Source organism: Pelodiscus sinensis, unplaced genomic scaffold, assembly GCF_049634645.1.
Source record: "Pelodiscus sinensis isolate JC-2024 unplaced genomic scaffold, ASM4963464v1 ctg85, whole genome shotgun sequence".
Lineage (NCBI taxonomy): Eukaryota > Metazoa > Chordata > Testudines > Trionychidae > Pelodiscus > Pelodiscus sinensis.
Window position 1 is genome coordinate 101,932 of NW_027465930.1, and position 21,985 is coordinate 123,916.

Genomic DNA, 21,985 nt, shown 5'->3' on the forward strand with positions numbered 1-21,985 from the left:
CATGCCTGGGGTAGCTACAGATACAATTTTGCTTCACAGTCGTGACACAGGCAGATCACAACCAGCCGAAACCCCCGTTCTGGTGGGTAAATCTGACCACGCTGCTCAGACCTGTGACCCGGCTGGGCACCCGGGCAGAGAGCTTGGCCCCAGCTAGCAAGAGCTGGGCTGTCAGTGTGACGTAGTGGGGGGGACTTGCTAACTCACTGGCCACTGTCTGTAGCACCACGGAGCAAGACAGGCCATGAGTCACTAGGCAAGGGTCTCTCAACCGGTCTGACCACTGACCCCCATGGAGAGGAACAAAGGGAGGGGGATGCTGCCCTGGCGGGGGGCAGGGCTGGAGGAGGGTGGGTTAGTTTCTATCTGGGAGGATGGAGGAAGCAGCGGCAGCAACAGGCTGGGGGGTTTAGAAGCCAAGAGCCCCCCCATCTCAAGGCGGCTGAGGCATCCTAGGCCTGCCCTGTAACCTGATGACATCAGTGCTGTGCTGTACCCTGGAGAAGCAATAAACTCCCCTGTTCTACTGGCTGGGGGAGTCTGTTCGTGCCCTTTCGGGGTGCAGGAGGCGGGGGACCCCCAACGCGCCGTCACAGTCAGTACACGCGTCCCTTGACCCGGACTCCGCGCTGCCCTGGAGATGGCGGCTGGGAGAACCACCCAGAGTGCCGTATCTCGGCGGGGCGGCGAGTCTTTCACACACTCTCGCTCCAGAGCCGCCAGCTGTCCAGGACCTCCGCACCCGCAGCGCCCGAGCCTTGCTCCCCTTCAGCCCCGAGCAGCGCGGCCCACACCCCCTTTCCCAGGCAGCCGCCTGCCTCCCCCGCCCGTCACGGCCCCCCGCAGCCGCCCTGCCTCCCCCGCCCGTCACGGCCCCCCCAGCCGCCCTGCCTCCCCTGCCCGTCACGGCCCCCCGCAGCCGCCCTGCCTCCTCCACCCCTCATGCCCCCCCACCTGCCCTGATTCCCCTGCCCCTCACGCCCCACTCTCAGCTGCCCTGCCTCCCCTGCCCGTCACAGCCCCCCCAGCTGCCCTGCCTCCCCTGCCCGTCACAGCCCCCCCGGCTGCCCTGCCTCCCCCACCCGTCATGCCCCCCCACCTGCCCTGATTCCCCTGCCCCTCACGCCCCACTCTCAGCTGCCCTGCCTCCCCTGCCCGTCACAGCCCCCCGGCTGCCCTGCCTCCCCTGCGCCCCGTCACAGCCCACCCGGCCGCCTGCGTCCATCACGCTCCCTGCCGCCCCGTCTCGGCCCCCCCAGCTGCCCTGCCTCCCCCGCCGGTCACAGCCCCCCTGGCTGGAAACAGCTGCTAGTGCCAAGCAAGCCAACCCCAAGGCCAGCCTGCGAGGCCACTGCGCCGCGAGCCAGGGGTGCTCATGACCGGCAGGCCTGGGGGCTGGGCCTCGCAGAGCAGACCCAAGAAGTCCCCAGGCAGTCTGGCCCTGCCAAGCCAAGCCAAGCCGCAGGGCACGTGGCAAGGCACAGGCTCCTCCGTGCACCAGCCTGAGACCGACCCAGACACTGCGGGGCTGCCTCATTAGCTCTGCCCTGGCTTTCCGGGTCACTGCAGGTCCCGCACGGGACCAGAGCAGCCTCCTGCCCCCCCTCCTGGGAAGGGAAGCCAGGCTAACGAGGCGCGCTGCTGGCGCGGGGACTCAGACTCCCCCGGCCCCCGGCGGAGAGGAGAGCGCAGCGCCTGGCCCCGCTGAGGCTGGGAGAGGGGCCGTGTCAACGCCAGGCTCCGCTGCCACCCATCTCTCCTTGAAGGGGAGCTCCTGGGCCGGACCCGACCCCCCGGCCAGCGCTCCCAGCCTTACGCTAGGCAAGCCGCTCGGGGACTCCACACAGGGCATGTGCCGCTTCCCTGCCGCCCTGGCTCCCTGGGAAGAGGGTGAAGGGTCCTCTGGCCACTGCAGGGCAGCGCCATCCGCCGTAGGGGCTGGGCCTGACCCTTGCCCTGCTCCGGGCCAGGCCTCCAGACGGGCCATGGTCACGCTTCCTTGGCTGCCCGAAGAGCCCTCTGGGGCCTGGGTGCTCTGCAAAGCGGGCATGGCTGGAAGCCTCCCTGGAGGGGCCGGCTCTAGCCCGGAGCATGTCAGCGGCCTGTGCCGGGCCCTGCCGCACCAGCTCCTTTCCCCTGGGCAGCCGCGGAGGAGATGGCGGGGTCAGCTCTTCACCAGGGACCCTGAGCCCTCTTGGCTCCGCAGCCGCCAGGCCAGCCTGCTGCAGCTGCGAGTTTGGGGGGAGGAGGGGGCTTTGCTTCCCCAGGGAGGAGCGGTAAGCGGAGCCGGAGCCGGAGCCGAGCACGCGGCGTTAGCACACAGAGGGGGAAACTCAATGGAAAAAAGTTTCCGCTCCCTGGCTGCAAGTTGTGGGTTTCGCTCTTTTTGGGTCAGAGGCCTGATTGTTTCAATGCGTTTCACTGAGGTCATTCCTTCCAGAGCAGAGCGGCGCTCCTGTCCCCGCTCAGCAGCTCGGCGCACACTCCCAGGAGCAAGTCTAGGCAGCCGGAGTCGCCGAGTCCCTCTTTCCTACGGGCGGATCCGCACCCGGCCCGTGTCTGCCCCACACCCACGGCAGCCCGGGCTGGCCCCGCGCACCGTGCTGGCTGCACGCCCAGGCGTCCCCGCCCTCGCCCCCGATGCCAGCCCGGGTGCCCTGGGGCCAGGGGGAGCTCTTGCGGGGCGGCAGCGTCTGCCTCCGCGCTACCAAATCCCCGCGGCTCCAACACCCCCGTCACGCTGGCGCGGTGCAGAGAAACTTTCCACTCCGGCTCAACAGCTGGAGGCCGCTTGCAGCTGCTTAGCTGGCCCGAGGCGCTCTGCCCCCTCCCGACCGGCCTCGGTGCCCGACTCAGCCCCCTCGCGGCTGGAAAGCCGGGCCGCCCAGCTGCCCTCTGCACAGCCCCAGGCGCTTCTCCCCCTGCAGCCTCGGGCGCCCCCTTCCCAGGCAATCTACAGCAAGACCTCGGATCTCCAGGGCCCCAGGCTCCTCCCCGCCCTGGGCTTGGGCCGCAGAGCCAGAGACCAACAGGCGACAACTGTCCTACTGCATGGGACGTGTGTCCCTCACAGCCCGGGGGGGGGTCAGGTGGGGCAGGGGAGGCTGGCAGCCCGGGGCAGAGCAAGCCAGGCTGGAGAGGGGCTGGCTGGGCCTGGAAAGCCAGGAGGTTAGTAGGAGGGCAGCAGGTGGGCGCCTGCAGTCACTCGCAGGGGGCTGGGGGAGTCCCCTGGAGGCAAAGGCTGCAGGATCCCAGAGCCCAGGGACAGAGAAGTCCTGCTCCACATCACTAGGGCTGAGCCGGGCCCCCTGGGACCCGGAAGGGAGGGACTCAGGGTGATGCGGCGAGGGCCAAGCTGCAGGAGAGATCCCCGCAACGGGCTGTTGGGAGGGCACCTCCTGTGGGAACCAGCCACTAAACCAGCCCTGGCCAGGAGGCGGCCTCCAGCGGTGGGCGGCCCAGCGTCAGCTAGCCCGGGACCCCGTCTCGGAGGGCAGCAGAACTCACCCCAAAGCCCACAGCACAAAGGAGCCCCCAGGCAAAGCCCTTACGCACCGAGCTGCCGACCGCACCGGGGACGCCCGCCAGCCACGAGCGCGCCCCGAACCTCGGCCTCTGGCAAAGCATTCGGCATCCGTAACATTGCAGCACGACTCCCCAGGCGGCAGCCACGCCCACCACGTGACACCCACGGGCCCTCCCCAGCCGTGTCCCAAGCCGTCTGCGCCCAGCCACCCCCTCTGGATACACCAGGCTGCGTCAGACCTCGGCCTGCTCCGCCCGGCCCTCTCCGGGCGCCCCCTCGAGGTTCTGCTGCTGCTGTCTAGCGCGGGGAGCCGCCAGGTCGCCCACGGACACCCCGCTGACTTGCAGATTACTGCCCCTCCCACGTCCTACACCCCTGGCTCCACCGCCCGCTCTCCTGGGCGCCAAGCACGGGACCGCGGCATTCTCCCCACGCACGCCCAGAGCCGTCGGCTGCTCCTGGCAACGCGCGGTACGGATGAGCTGGCTGCCCGGCTCTGCAGGCTCTGTCCCAAGCCCCCGACCTCTCCTCTAGCCCTGGCCCCCCAGGCACGAAGAGCCCAAAAGGGACGGGCACGTTTTGGAGGAGACGGTAGCAGAGTCGTGATGGGTTTCCCTCCACTGCACCGAGGATCACTGACCCCAGAGCGGTGGGGGGCGGGGCATGGCCCCTCTGGCCCAGACTGGCACAAGCGCAAAGCAGGACTGGGCAGAGAGCAGGAAGCCGGCTGCCCATGGGCCCTGGCCTGAGATCTCAGCCCACCGCTGCAGCTCTGCACGGCCTCAGGAGCAGAGGGTGCGAACCTGGCGCCGACGGTCAGACACAGGGTAAGCAGGAGGCCGGCTTGCCTATTGCACCGGGGCAGCCAACGGCAACACCCCGACCCCGTCAGCCCAGCCCTCGCAGAGCTGCCCCACCTTCTCAGGAGGCCCGGACTCCCCCCCGGAGACCAGACACCCAACCCGTCCGGCTGGAGGCGACACGGACCCAATGCCCCTGCCAAGCCGCCGCGCGGGGGGGAGGCAGCGGGGCAGCCCGCTCAGCAACTCGCCCGGGGTTAAGTGGCCCTGGCCTTCCGGCGCTGCGTTCTGCTCATCACGGCCTCTTGGCAGCCTCCCTCCCGCCCTGCGGCCGTCGCACGGGGCTAAGTGCCGGCAGCGCTCCAGGGCGACGTGCTAAGTGTTTAATAGGGTTTGGAAGTGGGAAGCCCCAGGCAGCTGCTGGCGCTGGCCGCTCCGGAAGCGCCCCCCCCGGAGTGATGAGTTTAAGAAGCTGTCTGCCAGCAGCACATTCTGAAGGGCTTTTTCCCCTCGCTTGGCTAATCAGCTACTGAAAGAAGAGCTCCCTCAGCCCCCCCAGCCCGGGTCAGCTGCGCCCCGGCGGGGGGAGCGGGCCTGGAACGGCCGGCGGCTCGCTGAGGAGCACTCAACGCGCCTTCATTCATTACCCACTGCCATGTGGAATAGTCATTGCGGGAGGAAGCAGAGCCCGAGCAAAGCCCCACACTGCTTCCTCCCAGCGAGGCCTGGCCGCCCTGCAGCCATTCATCTCGGCCCGGTGGAGGGAAGAGACACTTGGGCGGGATGACAAGTGCTGAAGTGGCGGGGGGCTGGGAGCGAGGGGAGCTGCCGCCCAGGGAGACGCTCACACATCCTGCACTTGCCGATTCCTCACGGCGCGGGCTCCAGCCCTGACAGCCAGAAGCGGGCCCCGCGGCGACGCTGCGCTCCCGCGTCCGAGCGCCCGGCCAGGAAACCAATTCATTTTGTTGTGTCTCTTCTCAGAGCACACAGCTGGGCGCCGGGCCAGGCCGGGCGTGGAGGCCTGCCAAGTGAGCAGCAGCTCGGGGAGGAAATTGAGTCTGCGCTAAGCACAGGGGCACGGCAGGTCTGAGCTCCGAAGCCCAGGCACCGGCAGGAGAGCCAGCGCAAACGCCACACAGCCAGGCGGCGGGCCGCCAAACGGCCGCCTGCGTCACAGCCCACGCCCGGAGGCCTGGCCGCTCCGCCCGCCCGCGCCCCACTTTCCAGCCTGCCCGCCGGAGACGTTCGCCCTGTTTGCTTTGCTATGCTGTGTGGGAGTCCTACTGGGCTGTTCGGGTGGAACCCCGTGTGCCTCAGTTTCCCCAGGCACTGCACCGGTGCCCGGCGGGGGATGGGAACATGGGTGTGGCTCTCACTGAGGGAGGCTGCCCCACCTTAGCACGTCCACATCGCTAGCTCAGCCTCAGCCTCTCTCGCTACCCATGCCCAACCTGGCGCCAGCCGCCCGTCAGCGACAGGAGGCCAGGCTCTGACCCCATGGAAGGGGGCACCGGCTCTTGCCCCGCCCACAACAGAGGAAGATGGCTGCAACTTGTTCCTCTCTCGGCAAAGCCTGGACACCCTGGGGGACAGAGAGCAGTGCTCCAAGGGCACAATCCAGTGCCAGCAGCCATGCCAGGCCGGCGCCACGCAGGCATCCTTGCTACAGCCCGAAAGGATCCGGGGACTAGAACCCAGGTCAGATGTCCCCAGGAGCCGGTGCGGCGGTACAGTCCGGGAGCGCCATGGAGACCGGAGCGACGGTACCCGGCAGCCCCAGCCACGCACCCTGTGGAACGAGAACAGGACGCTGCCGTCCGCTCGACAGCCAGAGAACCACTCCCCTCGAGCCGACACCAGAGAGCCCGGGGCTACGAGGGTCAAACACTGACAGGCGGAGCCCTGGGGACATGGGAGCCCAGCAACCAGCAAGCGCGGAGCAGCTGGGGAATTGGCCAGCGCTACAGTACGCAACGCGGTGACTCAAGGCATCCGACGCCATCAGGCGGTGGCGGGACATCTACCCAGACCAGCACCAGGAGGGAGGAGCTGGCAAGCCAGCGAGAGCGCTGGTAACTCAGACATTGTCCCCACGGACTGGGCTCCGGAAGGACAGCCTGCACTGGATTCTCAGTCGCCGAGGGATTCCCTCCCCACGGCACCGCTCCCTACCCCCGCCGGCCCCACCTCAAGCAATCCCTCCCACGGCCCTGCTCCTCATCCTACCCATCTTGGCTAATAGCCATTAATGGACCTAACCTCCACGAAACTATCTAGCTCTTTTTTGAATCCTGTTAAAGTTCTAGCCTTCACCGCATCCTCTGGCGAGGAGTTCCACAGGTTGACTGTGCACTGAGTGAAGAAAAACGTCCTTTTGTTTGTTTTAAACCTGCTGCCTATTAATCTCATTTGGGGTGTATCTAGACTACACTACACTTTCGAAAGAGGATATGCAAATTGCGCGGGAATTCGCGTATCTTCTTTCGAGCTCACTTTCGAAAGTGAAAGTAATGAAGACGCGGTTTTGTCGGCGAACCCTCCCGTTGGTCGACAAGCCGTGTAAACCTCATTCTTTTAAGGAAAAGCGGCTTGTCGACCAACGGGAGGGTTCGCCGACAAAACCGCGTCTTCATTACTTTCACTTTCGAAAGTGAGCTCGAAAGAAGATACGCGAATTCCCGCGCAATTTGCATATCCTCTTTCGAAAGCTAGCGTAGCCTAGATACGCCCTTGGCAACCCCTCGTTCTCGCACTGTGGGAACAAGCCAATCACTTTTCCTTATTCGCTGCCCCCACACCAGTCGGGACTTCACAGACCTCCCCTACCCCCGAGTCTCCTCTTTCCTGAGACGTCCCCGTCTTCAGCCTCCTCACCTGGGACCCGTTCCAACCCCCAGCCACCTCTGCGGCACCGTCCTTTCTCTGCACCCAGCGCACGCGGCGGGTTCGTGCCCTCGGCATTCGGTAGCCAGGCCTCTGCCCTCAGCAGCCTGGCAGGGGCGCACAAGGTTTGCTCCTGCCGTGCCGGGGGGCGTTTGGGGAACCGTTCACACACAGTGGTGTTTAGAGCAGCCAGGAGCGGGGAGCCTGTCCCTTCCCCACAGGCCAGCCGAGAAGCCTCCCCGTGTCTCCTGAGCCATCGTGCCGCCTGGCTGGACCAAGCCCTTAGCCTCAACGCCCTCCCCTCCGACCTCCCCACAGGCAACGTAGGGCACACCAGCCCCCGTTCTCCACTGCGTCGGGGGCGGGGCCGAGTATTTCCCTGGAAATCCCACCCCCCAAGCTTGCCAAGAGGGGGGCTTCAAGGCACGTGAACACACGAACATGCACAAACAAGTCTCACCACTCCCCCCCCACCCCACGCCTTCCCGCTGGCTGGAGCTACGCCCCGGCCTCCGGCCTCCGGCCCCCGCCACGCTCCCTGCGCTGGCCAGTCCCCGCAGAGGACGGCGCTTGGCAGACAGACTCTCAGAGGCACCCTCCAGCCTCGCCCCTCGCCGCCAGCGCAGGCACCAGCCGACTCGGCGCGTCCACCTGGCTCCTACCTCCTCGTCGGAGCTGTCCTCCTCGTACTCATCCAGCAGGGGCAGGCTGGACCCCGACTCCACGCTCCGGCTCGTCCCAGGGACTTGCTCCTTCCTGGCCTGCAAGACGAGAAGCCAGAGATCAGCATGGCCCCCGGCACGGACAGCGCTGCGCTGGCCTCAGGAACGCCCCCGCCCCCGAGGGGCCAGGACCCGCTGCCTTCCCCGGTTTCCCACACGGGGGCTCTGGCGGACACCAGCCCTTCTGCTAGGGATCCTGGGGAGAGCCGGTCGCCACCGCGGGCAAGGCGGGAATCCATGTAGCTCTAAAACGGACCAGCCCACCCCTCCACTCGCCCCCCCGGCTGCAAGGAGGGAGAGTGACTAGCCCCAGCCACCCGGGGCCAGTCTTCTAGCGGGGCAGAACACCCTCTTGCCAGGCGGACTTTCCCCGCCCCTGCAGCCTGCCTGCGCGCTGCGAAGCTCGCTCCTGCCGAGGTCAGACACGCCAGGGACCGCTCCCCGCCCGGGCACGGCCAGTAGCCACCAAGGGCTGGAGATGGGCAGGACACGGGCTGGCAGGCCCCAGCGGCGGGGTGCGGTGCTTTGCCCTGGGGGAAAAAGGTCTGCAGGCACCTCAGGGGTGGGCAGCTCGGCGATAAGCGCCAGGCCAGTTGGGCGCACGAGCCTCGTCAGCCCCTGCGGGACACGCCCTCCAGGTCCAGAGAAGGCCGGGCCCAGCTGTGCATCCAGCGCTCCCCGCCCTCCGCCGCTAGCCAGACGCCCCAGGGTTCCTGCAGCCATCTCCCACCCACAGCCCTTCCTTAGCCACCCAGCCGAGAGCACGACTGCCAGGCCGGAAGGGGTCTTGAGCCCAGCCCAGCCAGGCCAGGTCGCCGCACGCACAGCAGCATGTAGCCCAGTGGGTCTGGGCCCCCGGGGAGCCGCCGGCAAGCCCGGGGGGCACCAAGCAGGGCCCGCATTAGACTTGCTAGGGCTCAGGGCAGAGAGCCTAAGCCCCCACCATGGGGCTGAACCCTAGGGCCCGGAGACCCTGCCACCGCAGTCTGAGCAACGCCAGCCCTGGCTGTTCCTTGCAGAAACCAGCGACCGCGGCAGGCGGGCTGGGGCGTTTCACAGACAGAAAAAGGCGGCGAACCCCCAACCTCGCCCCTCCTGCCAGGCGTTCTCCAGACGGCCGCTCTCTAACATCTCAGGGACGGCGATTCCACAACCTCAGTTGGGGCGGGTTTCCGACTGCCCGGCCAACCGAGGAAGCGCCTCCCAGAGCAGCTGGCGGAGGCGATACCTGAGCCACAGCAACTATCCCTGGAGGCCGGGAGAGATCCCAGAGGAACGGAAAAGGCACGTTTAGTGCCCCTCTACGGAAAGGGGATAAACCCGCCTGGGGGCTCCGAGCACTCTGCTCGGCTTCGGTACCCGGCGCAAATATCGGCAAACCCCTGGGGAGGGGGGCTACGGAAGAGCCGGCACGGATGGGTCGCGAACGCACCATGGCACGCCACCCCCGCTCTCTGGGGCAGGGGAACGCGCCTCGGGCATGGGGGGAAGCGGCTGCTGGGGCACAGCTCGAGAGCCTTGGGCCAGCGTCTCAGGCGAAGGCTGCTGCACATGCTGGCAGCCAGGTTGGAACTGGGGTGCCTAAAGCCGATGGACAATATCCCCGAGATGTGGACGGAGCAGCAGAAGCAGAGCCAGGATGGGTCAGACCTCAGGTCCATGCAGCCCAGTGTCCTGTCTTCCTGGCCAAGGTCAGGTGCCCAGAAGGACTTAACAGAACAGGGAATCATTGAGTGATCCCGCCCATTCCCAGCTTCCAGCAAGCAGCGCCCAGGGACACCATCCCTGTCCAGCCTGGCTAGTAGCCACTGATGGACCTAACCTCCATGCATTGACCGTTTTTGAACTCTGTTATAGTCTTGGCCTTCACAACATCCTCTGGCAAGGAGTTCCGCAGGTTGGCTGCGCGATGAGTACAGAAAAACTGCCTTTATTTGTGTAAAACTAACAGATTGCTCAGCTCGATGCCCTCTGGCTCAGCTAGCCCCCAAACCGTCCTGCGGGGTTTGGTATCGGTGAGGACACCTGAGGGGGCTGCCGTGTGGTGATCACAAGTTTTTCTCTGCACCCAAGAGGGTTCTGACAGGCACAAGGCTGCGCTCGTGGCTCTCAGGCTGCCTCCGTCCAGAGGGACGCTTGCCTGCATCTCCAGAGCTCCGGGGGCACCCACAGCGCGGCCAACCCCGGGCCCCACTGACCGCTAACCAGAAGTGACGGGATCAGACCCCATCTGCCCAAATGGCAGGGAAGGCAGCGTCCGGCCTGGCAAGGCGTCCCGCGGGTCAGAGCGTGGCGTGCGGCGGGCGGGACGTCTCCGCCTCAGAGGGAAGTGCCGCTGGTGGCAGTCCAGCGCATTCCCGCCGACACGGGTAACCAGACAGCACCGCGTCTCAGACTGCGCCCACTCGCTGACCTGCAGACCCCGGCCCTGGAAAAGAGATTCTCTCCCCCGCCCCCCACTCCAGGGACCCAGGCTGGATCGGGTTTACCAGAGGATTCGAGGAAATAATCAGAAAACCAGCTCCAGAAAAAAACCCCTCGGGGGAGCAGTAAAATCCACACAGCGTGCGATCACCTTCGGCTGTGCGCAACACCAACGCAGCCCCCGCCGAGCTGCAGGGAGCCGGGTGGGAGAGCGCCTGGAAAATACCGGGCCAGCGAGGGGATGAGATTACTGCACAAACAAAAGGCTTTATTACATTTTTTTAAAAGGAGATTGGAGATAAGTTTTTTTCCAGGCTTTTGGCGCTACAAGGGCTTTGGACCGGAGTTTCCATCCCCCCCCCCCCGCTCACTTCCCCTCTCCTCCCGCCACCACAGTGAGCTTTGGAGAAAGCGCTCGTGCTGCCAGACTAGGTCACTGGCGCAGCAGGCTGCCTCTGACGGCAAAGCCACGCCGGCAAGTGGCACCCAGCACCCCCGGCCTCGGCGCCCGCCCCAGCTTGTGCGACCCACCCACACCCCCAGCGTGGGCAGCCGAGGTCCCCCAACCTGTGCGCTCCTGGGGAGTGGAGCTCCAAACCCCAACCTGGGGCTGCTTCACAAGCACCTGGCATAAAATCCAACCCACATCGCCCACGAGCACATCTGGGATGCAGGCAGGACTCGAGTGCGCAGCAATTAACGACATCTCCAGGCACGGCCAGCTGTGCCGAGCCCCCCTCGTGTGGCACAGGCCCAGAGCAGAGCCTGACAGACCCGCCTGCCGCTGACCACGGGCCCGTCGCAGCGGGCAGGGGTGCCCAGAAGCTGCACGTCCCCGCCAGGCGGCGCAGGGCCCGTGGCGGGGAGCAGGTGTTCAGCACGTGTGCAAGAGCCCAGCCAGGTCATGCTGCAGCAGGTCCCCAGATGGCTCAGTGCACGCCGAGTGCGCTCCCGGGTCAGGCCTGTGTCAGGGGCCGCGAGGAAACCCCGCCGGTGCCTTTGGCAGGCGCTTTGCTTTGCTTTGCTGCGTGGGCCAGCTCGGGGGTGGGGGCTCCGCTCGCCTGGGGCAGGGGAGATGAGGAGCCCTTTCCCTCCTGCCTGCGCCGACACGGGGTGGATAGCTCCGGGGCTTTGCTCTGGGACCCAGCCAACGCGGAGCGGCTGGACCGCAGCGATCCACGAGGGGGCAGCACGCGTTGCTGCAAGCGGACCGAGAACCGGCCAAGCGAGGCTGTGAGCGCAGAGCTGCAGGGAGCCAGCAACCGGGCTGAAGAGAGGTTGCCCCACCAGGAGCCAACAGACCGAACCTCCCTGCACCGCGTCTGCAGCAAAGCTCAACTTCGCCGCCCAGACGGGACTGGAAGCTGCTCTGGCGGCAGGCAGGGCGCTCGGTGGGAGGAGGAAGCGTCCCATCCTGGCCAAGCAGACTCCCTGACCCGCAGCCCCAACCGCTCCAGTGCTGCCCCGCTCGGCTCCTGCAGCCACGGGCCTGGGCCAAGAGCGGGGAAGGGGGAACGAGGGAGACCAGGCCCAGCACGCCCCCAGCAGAGAGGGGGACAGGGGAACAATGAGGAGAGCAGCTCCAAAGAGGCCAGGGACCCGCAGCACAGCGCCGCCCAGCCCGACAAACGGAACGACGGCCCCGAAACCCACGCACACCGGCACTGCTCCCAGGCCGCCGCCCCGCCCCAGCCAGCTCTCCTAGCACAGCACAGCCGGCGCCAACCGCGTCGCCCACCGCGCCTCCAGCCCACAGGGCCGGGCAAAGCCCCACGTCGAACTGAGCGGGGGAGCCATTCACAGCCTCAGCTCGCCGGCCCAGCAGAGCACGGCCCCCCACAGGGCAAACACCCGCCGCTGGCCCTGGCTCCCAGGCTCTGGCTCCCGGGCTGTTAACCACAACACAGATGGTCAGGCTCCGGCCGGAGCCCAGGCTCACGGCCAGCCCTGCCGCAGGCCAACCATAGGGGTTACCTGCCATGGAGACCCACCTGGAAGAGCCTGAGCAAAGCTCCGCCACTTTGCTCGGCTCCTGGATCCCCAGGCTGGGCTGTTCTCCCCTCACCCCTGCCCCCCAGGACAGAGAACTCCCCTGCAGCCAGCCCTCTCGCCTGCGCTGGGGGGAAGATACCAGGGAGGGACCAAGCACCCCCCCGACCCGCGAATCCAGTGAAGCCGGTGGGGGAAGCGTGCAGACGCCAGGCACTGGGGGGCTGCATTTGGGGGATAGGAGCAGCCTGGAGCAGGGGAGAGCGCCGGCCTGCGGTGTGCATGGGAGCCTGGCGGGGAGCGAGGTCCCGGAGCATGTGGACGTGGCTGGGAGCAGCAGGGCCCCTGCTCGCGGGTGTTTATGGCAAAGGCGCACCAGGAGATTCCTGTCTGGGCTGCCGGGTTTGCGTCACAATCCCGCCAGGGCTGAGCTGGAGAGAGGGGAGGGGCAGGGGCTCTGCGAATGCCCATGGATGCCTGGACTAATTAAATCGCGCTTAATTGACTAGTCGAGCAGTCGCTGGAATTTCCAGTCGACAGGCACTTCCACATTCTCCCTCGGGAACGGACAAGAGCCGCGCTGGGCCCGGGGCACTGCGCCTCAGCCCGGGAAGTCCCGCTGACTCAGGCGCTTTCCCTTTGAAAAGCCCTTGGGGGCCCTTGTGCATTTCAAAGCGGCAGCGCCCTCCCGGAGCCTGGGGTCAGCGGGGGACTCAGAGTCCTGCGCTGGCCCCGGCTCCATGCGGCGCTGGCACTGTGAAATGCCGCAGGGAGCCGGGGTCAGTCCAGGACTCCCCAGCTGACTCTGTGTTCCGCGGAAATGCTGCATGGAGGGCAGGGTCAGCTAGGCAGTCCCCCACTGACCCAGGGCTCCGGGCGGGGGCAGCAAAGGGGGGAAGAGGGAGCATTCTACCTGCTGCAGGGGAGCGACTCGTCTCTAACATCGGCAGCCTGGACTTGGCAAAGAGACTCGCGTCACAACACGAAGCGGGGGAGGCAGCCCTGCAGATCCCTGTGACGCTAACCGCCAGGCAGTGCCGGGCCCCAGTTAGGACATGCAAGTTCCTGGCGCTTTGAGCTCGGTTGGCCTGTCCCCCACAGCAGCCCCTGCGGGTCCAGGCCCGGCCCCCGCCGACTCCACTCGGAAGCTGGCCTGGCCAAACTGGACAGCAGCACCGTGCCACTCACCGCGGGGGCGGCTGTACCGCAGCGAAACCCCCAGCCGGCCGGCGCCGCGGATGCAGCAGGGTTGTTTCAACGCAGTGAGACGTTGCGGGTGGGGCTGGAGCCCGGGGCTGGGACCCCGAGGCGAGAGGGCCGACGGGGTAGCAGCCGAGCAGACACCCGCAGGGACAGGCGAGGCTGGCAGTTTCTTGCCACAGCTCTGCGAGCTCAGAGCGGCAGACCCCCACCTGCTCCCATGCAGTGCCAAGCCAGGGCGGCAGCTGCCAGGGACTGGGCAAGCCCCTGGGCTTCCGAGAGCCAGGGCTCGCCAGGACCGGGCCTGGGCTCAGCTGTCACTCAGCCCAGAGAAACCCCTCGCCCAGACTGGAAAACTCATCCATGGCGACGGCCAGAAGGGAGCCCAAGGAGCCGCTCTGCTGACCTGCCTACGCCAACCCACAGCGCGGGGGCGGGGCAAAGGATCCCCCCTTCCTCTGAAAACGGCTCCTTCTGGCTGCAACCAGCGCCCCCGCTGCCGCCAGCCCTTCGCCTCCCAGCAGCAGCGTTAAAGCCGCACACAGAGCGCCGGGCAGACCCCCAAAGAACCTCCCCCTCCCCCCGCCCAGGGCAGCAGGGCACAGAGCGCCAGGCAGACCCCCAAAGAACCTCCCCCTGCCCAGGGCAGAAGGGCACAGAGCGCCGGGTAGACCCCCAAAGAACCTCCCCCTCCCCCGCCCAGGGCAGCAGGGCACAGAGCGCCGGGCAGACCCCGTGACATTGGGGGGGGCTGTCTGCTTTGTAAGCCGGTGTTCCCACCTGGCTGTGGTGCTGTGTGGTTCCCAACGACTCACTCCACATGTGTATTGGCCCCAGACACCTAAGTCCTGGCCTAAGTGGAGAACAACCCTGCTCCAGAGAGACACAAAGAAGGGAGGGAGACTGACCCCAGGCTGGGGGCAGGGCCAGGGAGTTGGGTTAGTCTCTGCTGGGCTAGGTTGAGTGATGGTGTCTGAGATCAAGGAAAGGGGGGTGCAGGGTCCGTGAGCCCTTCCCCCCAAGAGGAATGGCCGTCTGCTCTCAGTGTCTAGGTGAACACGGATTCTATGCCATGCTATATCTCTGAGAAGCAATAAAAGCTTCTACTCTACTGACTGACTGAGTCATGTCTGGATGTGGATGAGGGGTGTACGGTCGGGGGCTCCCCGACGTGCTGTCACATTCCCAAAGAACCTCACCCCCTGGGCAGCAGTGCAGAGCGCCGGGCAGACCCCCAAAGAACACCCCCCGCAGGGCAGCAGGGCACAGAGCGCTGGGCAGACCCCCAAAGAACCCCCCCCTTCCTGGGGCAGCAGTGCAGAGCGCTGGGCAGACCCCCAAAGACTCCCCCCCCAGGGCAACAGGGCACAGAGCGCCGGGCAGACCCCCAAAGAACCTCCCCCTTCCTGGGGCAGCAGTGCAGAGCACTGGGCAGACCCCCAAAGAACACCCCCCGCAGGGCAGCAGGGCACAGAGCGCCGGGCAGACCCCCAAAGAACACCCCCCGCAGGGCAGCAGGGCACAGAGCGCTGGGCAGACCCCCAAAGAACCCCCCCTTCCTGGGGCAGCAGTGCAGAGCGCTGGGCAGACCCCCAAAGACTCCCCCCCAGGGTAACAGGGCACAGAGCGCCGGGCAGACCCCCAAAGAACCTCACTCCCCGGGAAGCAGTGCAAAGCGCCGGGCAGACCCCCAAAGAACACCTGCCCCCCTTTCCCAGGCCGACAGGTCACCCCATTGGTCTCTGTGCCCAGGGCGTTCAAAGAAGCTCCCCTTACTGGTCCCCGGGAGCCAGACAAAATTTCCACAAGCCAGAGGGACCCCTGCAGCTGCCTCCTTCCCAGCACTAGCCCCTAGAGCAGGCATGTCCAAAGTCCGGCCCGCAGGCCAATTGCGGCCCGTGTTCCGGTTTAATACGGCCCCACAGGTAATTTGGCAATATCTATCTTTTATGGCCCCCAACGAATCCATATGTATTGAGATGAATACATTGTAAAATCTCAGTTAACGTCAGTTGGTCTAAATCAGTTATAAATATATTTGGACACAACATGTATACTTGGTGTTATGTTCCTGTTCATATTTTTTGAACTTAAAAGTTGACAGACAACCTTTATTACCAATAATATGTAATGTACTTTACAATGTTCCTGACGTATATTTCAGCTTCCTGGATTTTTTTTTCATCTGGCCTTCAGATATGAAAGGCAGAGTGATTTAACACCTGTTTAGATTTGTCAGCCATGTGACGAAATGAAAAGTATGCCGTTTGCAATCAACTTTGCATAAAATAGTTAATTTGCATTTAATTTTAATGGTTCAAAGAATGTCAGGCAACATGGTCGGCCCTCACACATGTTCACTTCATCAAGTCTGGCCCTCTTTGAAAAAAGTTTGGACACCCCTGCCCTAGAGCAAAGCCCTCTGCGGTGAGCGAAAGGCCCAGGCTGGCCACGTCTGGAAGAGGCTCCATTCCCAGCCATGCGGGTCAGACACCAGCACGGCAGCTGCTCCGCCACGTTGGCTCATAACTCAGCGCGTCTTTCATCCGCTTCCATCGCCCGCCGTTTGCCCGCACGCCGGGCCAAAGCCGCGCAGTTTCTGAAGCACCAAGTCCCACAGCAATAAGGCAGAGGGGCCAGGAACACAGGCCGACGCGGGCCTGACAGGCGGACAGAACGCAACCCCGTTCCAGAGCACCCCTCTCCCAGAGAGCGACGGAGAACCCAGGAGGAGAGGAGAGGCTGGAGCTCTCGTTTCACACACACGCTGGAAAATTACTGCAGCTGTGGTACGGACGTTTGTTTTACAAGTGAAATCAAAAAGGTAACGGGATTCCTGGCCCAGTCGGACAGGCCTGATCGCTTTTCCTTGAGCGGAGCCCCTCCTCCACAAAAGCAAATCCAGCGAAGGCTCTGCACGGCACCTGTGCAGCGCATCGGGGGTGACCACGCAGAGGACAAAGTGAGGCGCAGGACAGGGCAGGGGCGAGGAGAAAGGGGGGACACAGCCAAGAGCCCGAGGCAAGAGCCCGAGAACCGCGAGTCTATTCCTGCCTCTGCCACTGGCCCGTGGGGGCTGTGAAATCGCTTCCCCCTCTGGCCACGCCTGGGCCAGGGAAACAAGCCTTTAAACCTCACGCTCAAGAGTTAAAAGCAGGGCTACTCCACTTGGAAGCCCCGGGGGCCACGGGGATACTCACAGCGCATGCCGAGGGCCGCAACCTCAGTGTGGTTGCACAGACATGCACATTTCTATGCAAATCTATGCAAACAGCGTCTTTCACACTGAGGGGCATGAGCACACAGAGTAAGGCAGGACTGCACAACACGCAGGCCCCATTTCAGTCAGTCCTGCTGATAGTAATTGCAACATTTACCTGATTCCCACCCATATGGCAGCACTTTGAATGAGCAACGACAGTCCAGGAATTTAACTACGAAAACGCATCTCAAGGGAAGACCAGTCTATTGGAGCGTGTTCCCATGTTCAGAGGATCGCACCCGCGGGCCGTGTGTGGAGACCCGCGTAAATCCAAACCGCACCGCGGGCCGCAATTGAGCAAACCATGTTGAGTCGCCCAAGCTTAAAGTATTCTCACTCCAGGGGGCTAAAAAGGGACCCTACGTGGGGGCAGAACACCCCACCCCCACCTCACGGGTGCCTACACCACCCTCTGCAGCACCTGTGCTGCCTCTACCGGAGACCAGGCCTCTGTGCCACCCGACGCAGCATGGCTTCCGGCACTGCTCCTCCAGAGCTTGCTGGCACCGCCAGGGTTAACACATTAATGCCTATGTTACTGACTACATGCCATTTAAAAACACGTCCGTTACAAAACTCACTGACTTATTCCCCTGGTCTAGACATGATCCGGGCCTCAGTTTCTCAATCTAGGGCACAGGGACTGTGCTAGCTGCGCCCAGAAGCGGCACACGGCTCAGTGTGCGTATTCAGCTGAAAGTTTCACAGGAGAGCGAAGCCTCGTCGCGAGCAGGCAAGAGACCCCAACACCCTTTCACTATTAACACGAGTAACACCCTAGTGTCCTAGGCTGGCTCCTGGCAGCAAACGCACCTCGAGAGCCTCCTCTTTCATCACCGCCGCGCCCCCACGCTCACGTCAGTCACGCTGCTTCAGCGAGGCAAGCGAACCCACATCTCAGACTGGGCATCCTCCCGTCACCACGCAGTACTGAGGGTACATCTAGACGACAAGCCTCTTTCGAAAGAGAGTGTCTAGACTGCAACCACTTTTCGAAAAAGCAGCCGCTTTTTTCGAAAGAGCACCCAGGCATGGGTGGACGCTCTCTTTCGAAAAAAGCCGTGTGCATTCCATAGCACCTTTTCGAAAGAGCACTTTATTCCTCGTAAAATGAGGTTTTCCGCGGTCGAAAAAACTGCCATGTTCTTTCGATTTACTTTCGAAAGAATGCAGCAGCAGTCTAGATGCAGGGGAAGTTTTTTCGAAAAAACCCAGTAGTCTAGACACACCCTGGGGTAAGAGGAAATTCATCTGCAGGAGCTCAGTCCCATCACCACTATTCACACGCGCATCATCTCCTACCGCCAAGGCCCACAAACAGCGCCACTGAAGGCATGCAGCTTTCTCATGGAGAAGTCACCAGCCTGGCAAATGGTTAGGCATGGACACCAGGGGCTGGGGAGAGCCCCAGTGCCCTGGGCACAGAACTGTCTTTCCGGTGAAGTCAGGTTCTAAGAGACTCATAGAGGCACGGCCCCAGGGCACCAGCATCCTACAGCCATGGCCTGACATTTCACACTTACTTGTGCTGCCGTGGAGCGCGAACCGCCTTTCAATTCCCCCTCTGCTCCACTGTCCTGGTCCTCCGCCGCCTCCTCCTCTGAGCTGCTGTCGCTCCCCGAATCCTCCAGCCCCGAGTAGATGCTCTCTTCGCTGTCTGTCAGGCCATCGCTTCCCTGGTCATGCTCCTCCATGGCTTCAGCGCGGAGAGCGGAGGACTGAAAGGAGAGCACAGGCATCACAGCACAGAACCCCTCGCGGCCGGTCTCCCCCGGCCAGCCTGGTCACAGCTCCAGCTTGAGAACTTGCTTTTGAATACGCTGAGGCAAAGGTGCTCGGGGCAAACTGCATCACAGGGCGTATCATTCTGACCGTTGCCACCTGCTGAACGAGTGCCCCCGTCTTCGTGCACGTCTTGTTCACGTACATGATGCGCAAACCCATCGTACTGACCTAAGGGCTTGTCTCCACTAGGGGTGGATGGACACTGCAGCAATCGTGCCACCAGCAAGTCTAGTAAAGACTCCCTCCCGGTTTTCCGCATCTTTCCTAAAGCGTGTGCCCAAAGCTGGACCCAGCGCTCCAGCATGGGACTGTTCCCTTCGGAGTCTCGCATGCAGAGGCTCTGTTAATACACCCCAGAGCAAGCTCAGCCTTTCACACGTGCTCCACAAGAACACTAGGGATGGAACAGTATAGCCGTTTACACAGCTAACCAGGAAGCATGAGATTCCTGGTTACCATAATGGCAACAGACCAGCTCCTGTCCCCGCTGCTGGGGAGCTGGCTGCCACCCTGTGCTGCTGGCTCTGTATCAGAGCCCATGGCATCAGGCAGCAGCCAGTTCCCTGGGAGAGGGGTAGAAGCTAGGAGGGGGGCCAGCAGCCAGTGGCCCCACAGCAGCCTGCAGTGCATAACCACTAAGATTTTTCAGCGGTTAAACGGTTACCTAGTTAACCGCTTTTTAACATCCCTAATGACGACTCCTACTCAGTACACGACCTTCCATAAGCCTCAGATCCTTTCCAGCAGTACTACTGCCTAGCCAGGTACTCCATTTTGCAGCTGTGCATTTGATTTTTCCTTCCTAAGTGTAGTACTGGGCACTTGCCTTTGTTGAATTCTCATCCTGTGGCTGTAAGATCAATTCTCCAATTTGTCAAGGTTACTCTGAATTCTCATCCTGTTCTCCAAAGTGCCTACAGAGTATCCTAAAGCACACCCAGGACTGAGCCCTGCAGGATCCCCCAAATCCATTCCCTCACTTTGATGTCCAACCACTGACAACTACACTTTGAGCGCAATCCTTCAACCATGTGTGCACCCAGCCTAGAGTAGTTTAACCAAGGCCACATCTCCCTAGTGTGTGCATGAGACTCTCTCTTCCTCCCAATGTATTCATTTTCTTCCTCCTAATAACAGCACAGCTTTGCCACTGAACGGCCCTCCAATCCCAGCTCTGGCTCCTGGAATCTAACCTTTCCATTACTCCCCTCTATGCGGAATCTTTCAGTGCTTATTTGTGGCCCAGGAGTGGCTTACGTGTGGCATGAACCCTACAGCTGGATCTCCTGTGGACCTCCCTCCCCATCAGAAGTGTCTCCTCCAAGTATCTAAAAGGGTGTTACAAGGAGGACATTAGGAAAAACTTCCTACCTGTCCGGGTGATTAAATCCTGGAATAAATTGCCTAGGGAGGTTGTGCAATCTCCATCACTGGACAAACACCTGTCAGGGATGATCTAGATGGTGCTTGGTCCTGCTGTGAGGTCAGGGGACTGGACTTGAGGACCTCTTGAGGTCCCTTCCAGTTCTAGGATTCTAAGGCAGGGGTGAGGAACTTGAGGCTTGCTTGGATCCAGCCCCCAATGCTCAGGGCTCCCTTCAGCTTTGGGGAACCTGTGCTGGAACACCAGCCTCCTCCCCCCGCACAGGGCTGGAGCACACAAAATCTACCGGGCTCCCCGAGGCTCTAGTGTGTGAGGGGAATGTGGGGAGAGTCTTTCTCCTCAGTCAGGGGCCATGTCAGTGAGGGCTTTTTTGTTTTTTGCTTTATACTGGCGTGCTGCCCCCGACTCACAAAAGGTTCCCACCCCTGTCCTAAGGCATGCTTTCACCGGCACATCCCACCTCAGATAAAGCCTTTCATGGCCTAAGCCCATCACCCCCTTGTGCAGCTAGGGCCCTCTTGCACTGCTGCAGAAAGGTGAAGGTATGCTTGGAACATTCAGGGGGTACAACCTGTTTACAGAGAATTTAAAGAGAAGCTAGACAATTTCATGGAGGTTAGGTCCATAAAAGGCTATTAGCCAGGGGATAAAATGGTGTCCTTGGCCTCTGTTTGTCAGAGGCTGGAGAGGGATGGCAGGAGACAAATCGCTTGATCATTGTCTTTGGTCCACCCTCTCTGGGGCACCTGGTGCGGGCCACTGTCAGTAGACAGGCTACTGGGCTAGATGGACCTTTGGCCTGACCCAGTACGGCCGTTCTTATGTTCTAACCTAACTTCTTTCATACCTGGCCCCATGCCACATGGGGTCAGCGGTAAAGAGCCGTGTGTTAGGGCAGGCAGGAAAGGGAGTTCAGGCAGGGCTGGATTGTGTAATATGGGAATTGTGAGCAAGTCGGTCTTAGAACAGGGTAAAAATCTGTTTCCAGACAGGTGTGCTGCTGATTCTACGAATGAATGGGGAAAAGCAACAGACACTATCAGCAGTGCATCCCAAACACTCCGCATGCGCTCACAGCGCCACCACACCACAACTCTCTTAGCACTAGCGAAGAGAAACAGCTCTCAGGAAAGCTACAAGCAAGACTGACTCTGCTTGTTCTGTGTGTACATACACCAGAAAATACTCCCTCCACTCCTTTCCATCAAAAAAAGGAAGTTGGCACACACCACACATGGCTAGACCATAGAAGTCTCAACCCAAAAGGTAAGTCAGCCTTGGTATCCATGGGTCCAGCTAGGAGTCTGGGAATCTCTCCCCACCCACCCTCCCACTATGGGAGCACCCTCACCTCTTGCAAGGAAAGTGGCTGAGAGGCTCAGGCAGGAAGAGCCCTGACTTCCCCCCTTTGCTCAAAGGAGGTCCCCCCACGTGCTTGTTTGTTTGTTTGTTTTTTGATCTACTGGCCAAGCATGGAGCTCTGTGGGACAAGGACTGGAGGGGCTGGCGGGTGGGTGTGTGACCAAGCACATGCTGGGCGTGCTTGGGAGCAGAAGGCATCGGACCCCCGCTGACTCCAGCCTACTGTGCCTAGCGCCCCGCTCACAGCCTGACCTCACCACCCCCCCAGCCCTGGGGCCCAGAGCCCCCCCTCGCCGGCCCCCCAGCCCTGGGGCCCAGAGCCCCCCCTCGCCGGCCCCCCAGCCCTGGGGCCCAGAGCCCCCCTCACGGCCCCCCCCAGCCCTGGGGCCCAGAGCCCCCCCCTCGCCGCCCCCCCAGCCCTGGGGCCCAGAGCCCCCCCCTCACGGCCCCCCCCAGCCCTGGGGCCCAGAGCCCCCCCCTCACGGCCCCCCCAGCCCTGGGGCCCAGAGCCCCCCCTCACGGCCCCCCCAGCCCTGGGGCCCAGAGCCCCCCCCTCACGGCCCCCCCCCAGCCCTGGGGCCCAGAGCCCCCCCCTCACGGCCCCCCCCAGCCCTGGGGCCCAGAGCCCCCCCCTCACGGCCCCCC

The 21,985-nt window shown here is 63.3% G+C and overlaps 1 protein-coding gene across 3 annotated transcripts in view; it reads right to left on the reverse strand.

The window, feature by feature from the left end:
- BOP1 (BOP1 ribosomal biogenesis factor) overlaps positions 1-21,985 on the reverse strand; it is a 56,713-nt gene that overhangs the window by 33,890 nt on the left and 838 nt on the right. For 2 of the 3 annotated variants that reach the window (XM_075916833.1, XM_075916834.1), the window contains exons 2-3: positions 18,333-18,527; positions 7,875-7,973 (exon numbers count right to left, since the gene is read on the reverse strand). In XM_075916833.1, coding sequence (XP_075772948.1) covers positions 7,875-7,973; positions 18,333-18,527 — 294 coding nt within the window. Of the gene's footprint in view, positions 1-7,874; positions 7,974-18,332; positions 18,528-21,329; positions 21,564-21,985 lie in introns of those variants that run through there. The other variant, XM_075916835.1, reaches the window with a different exon arrangement.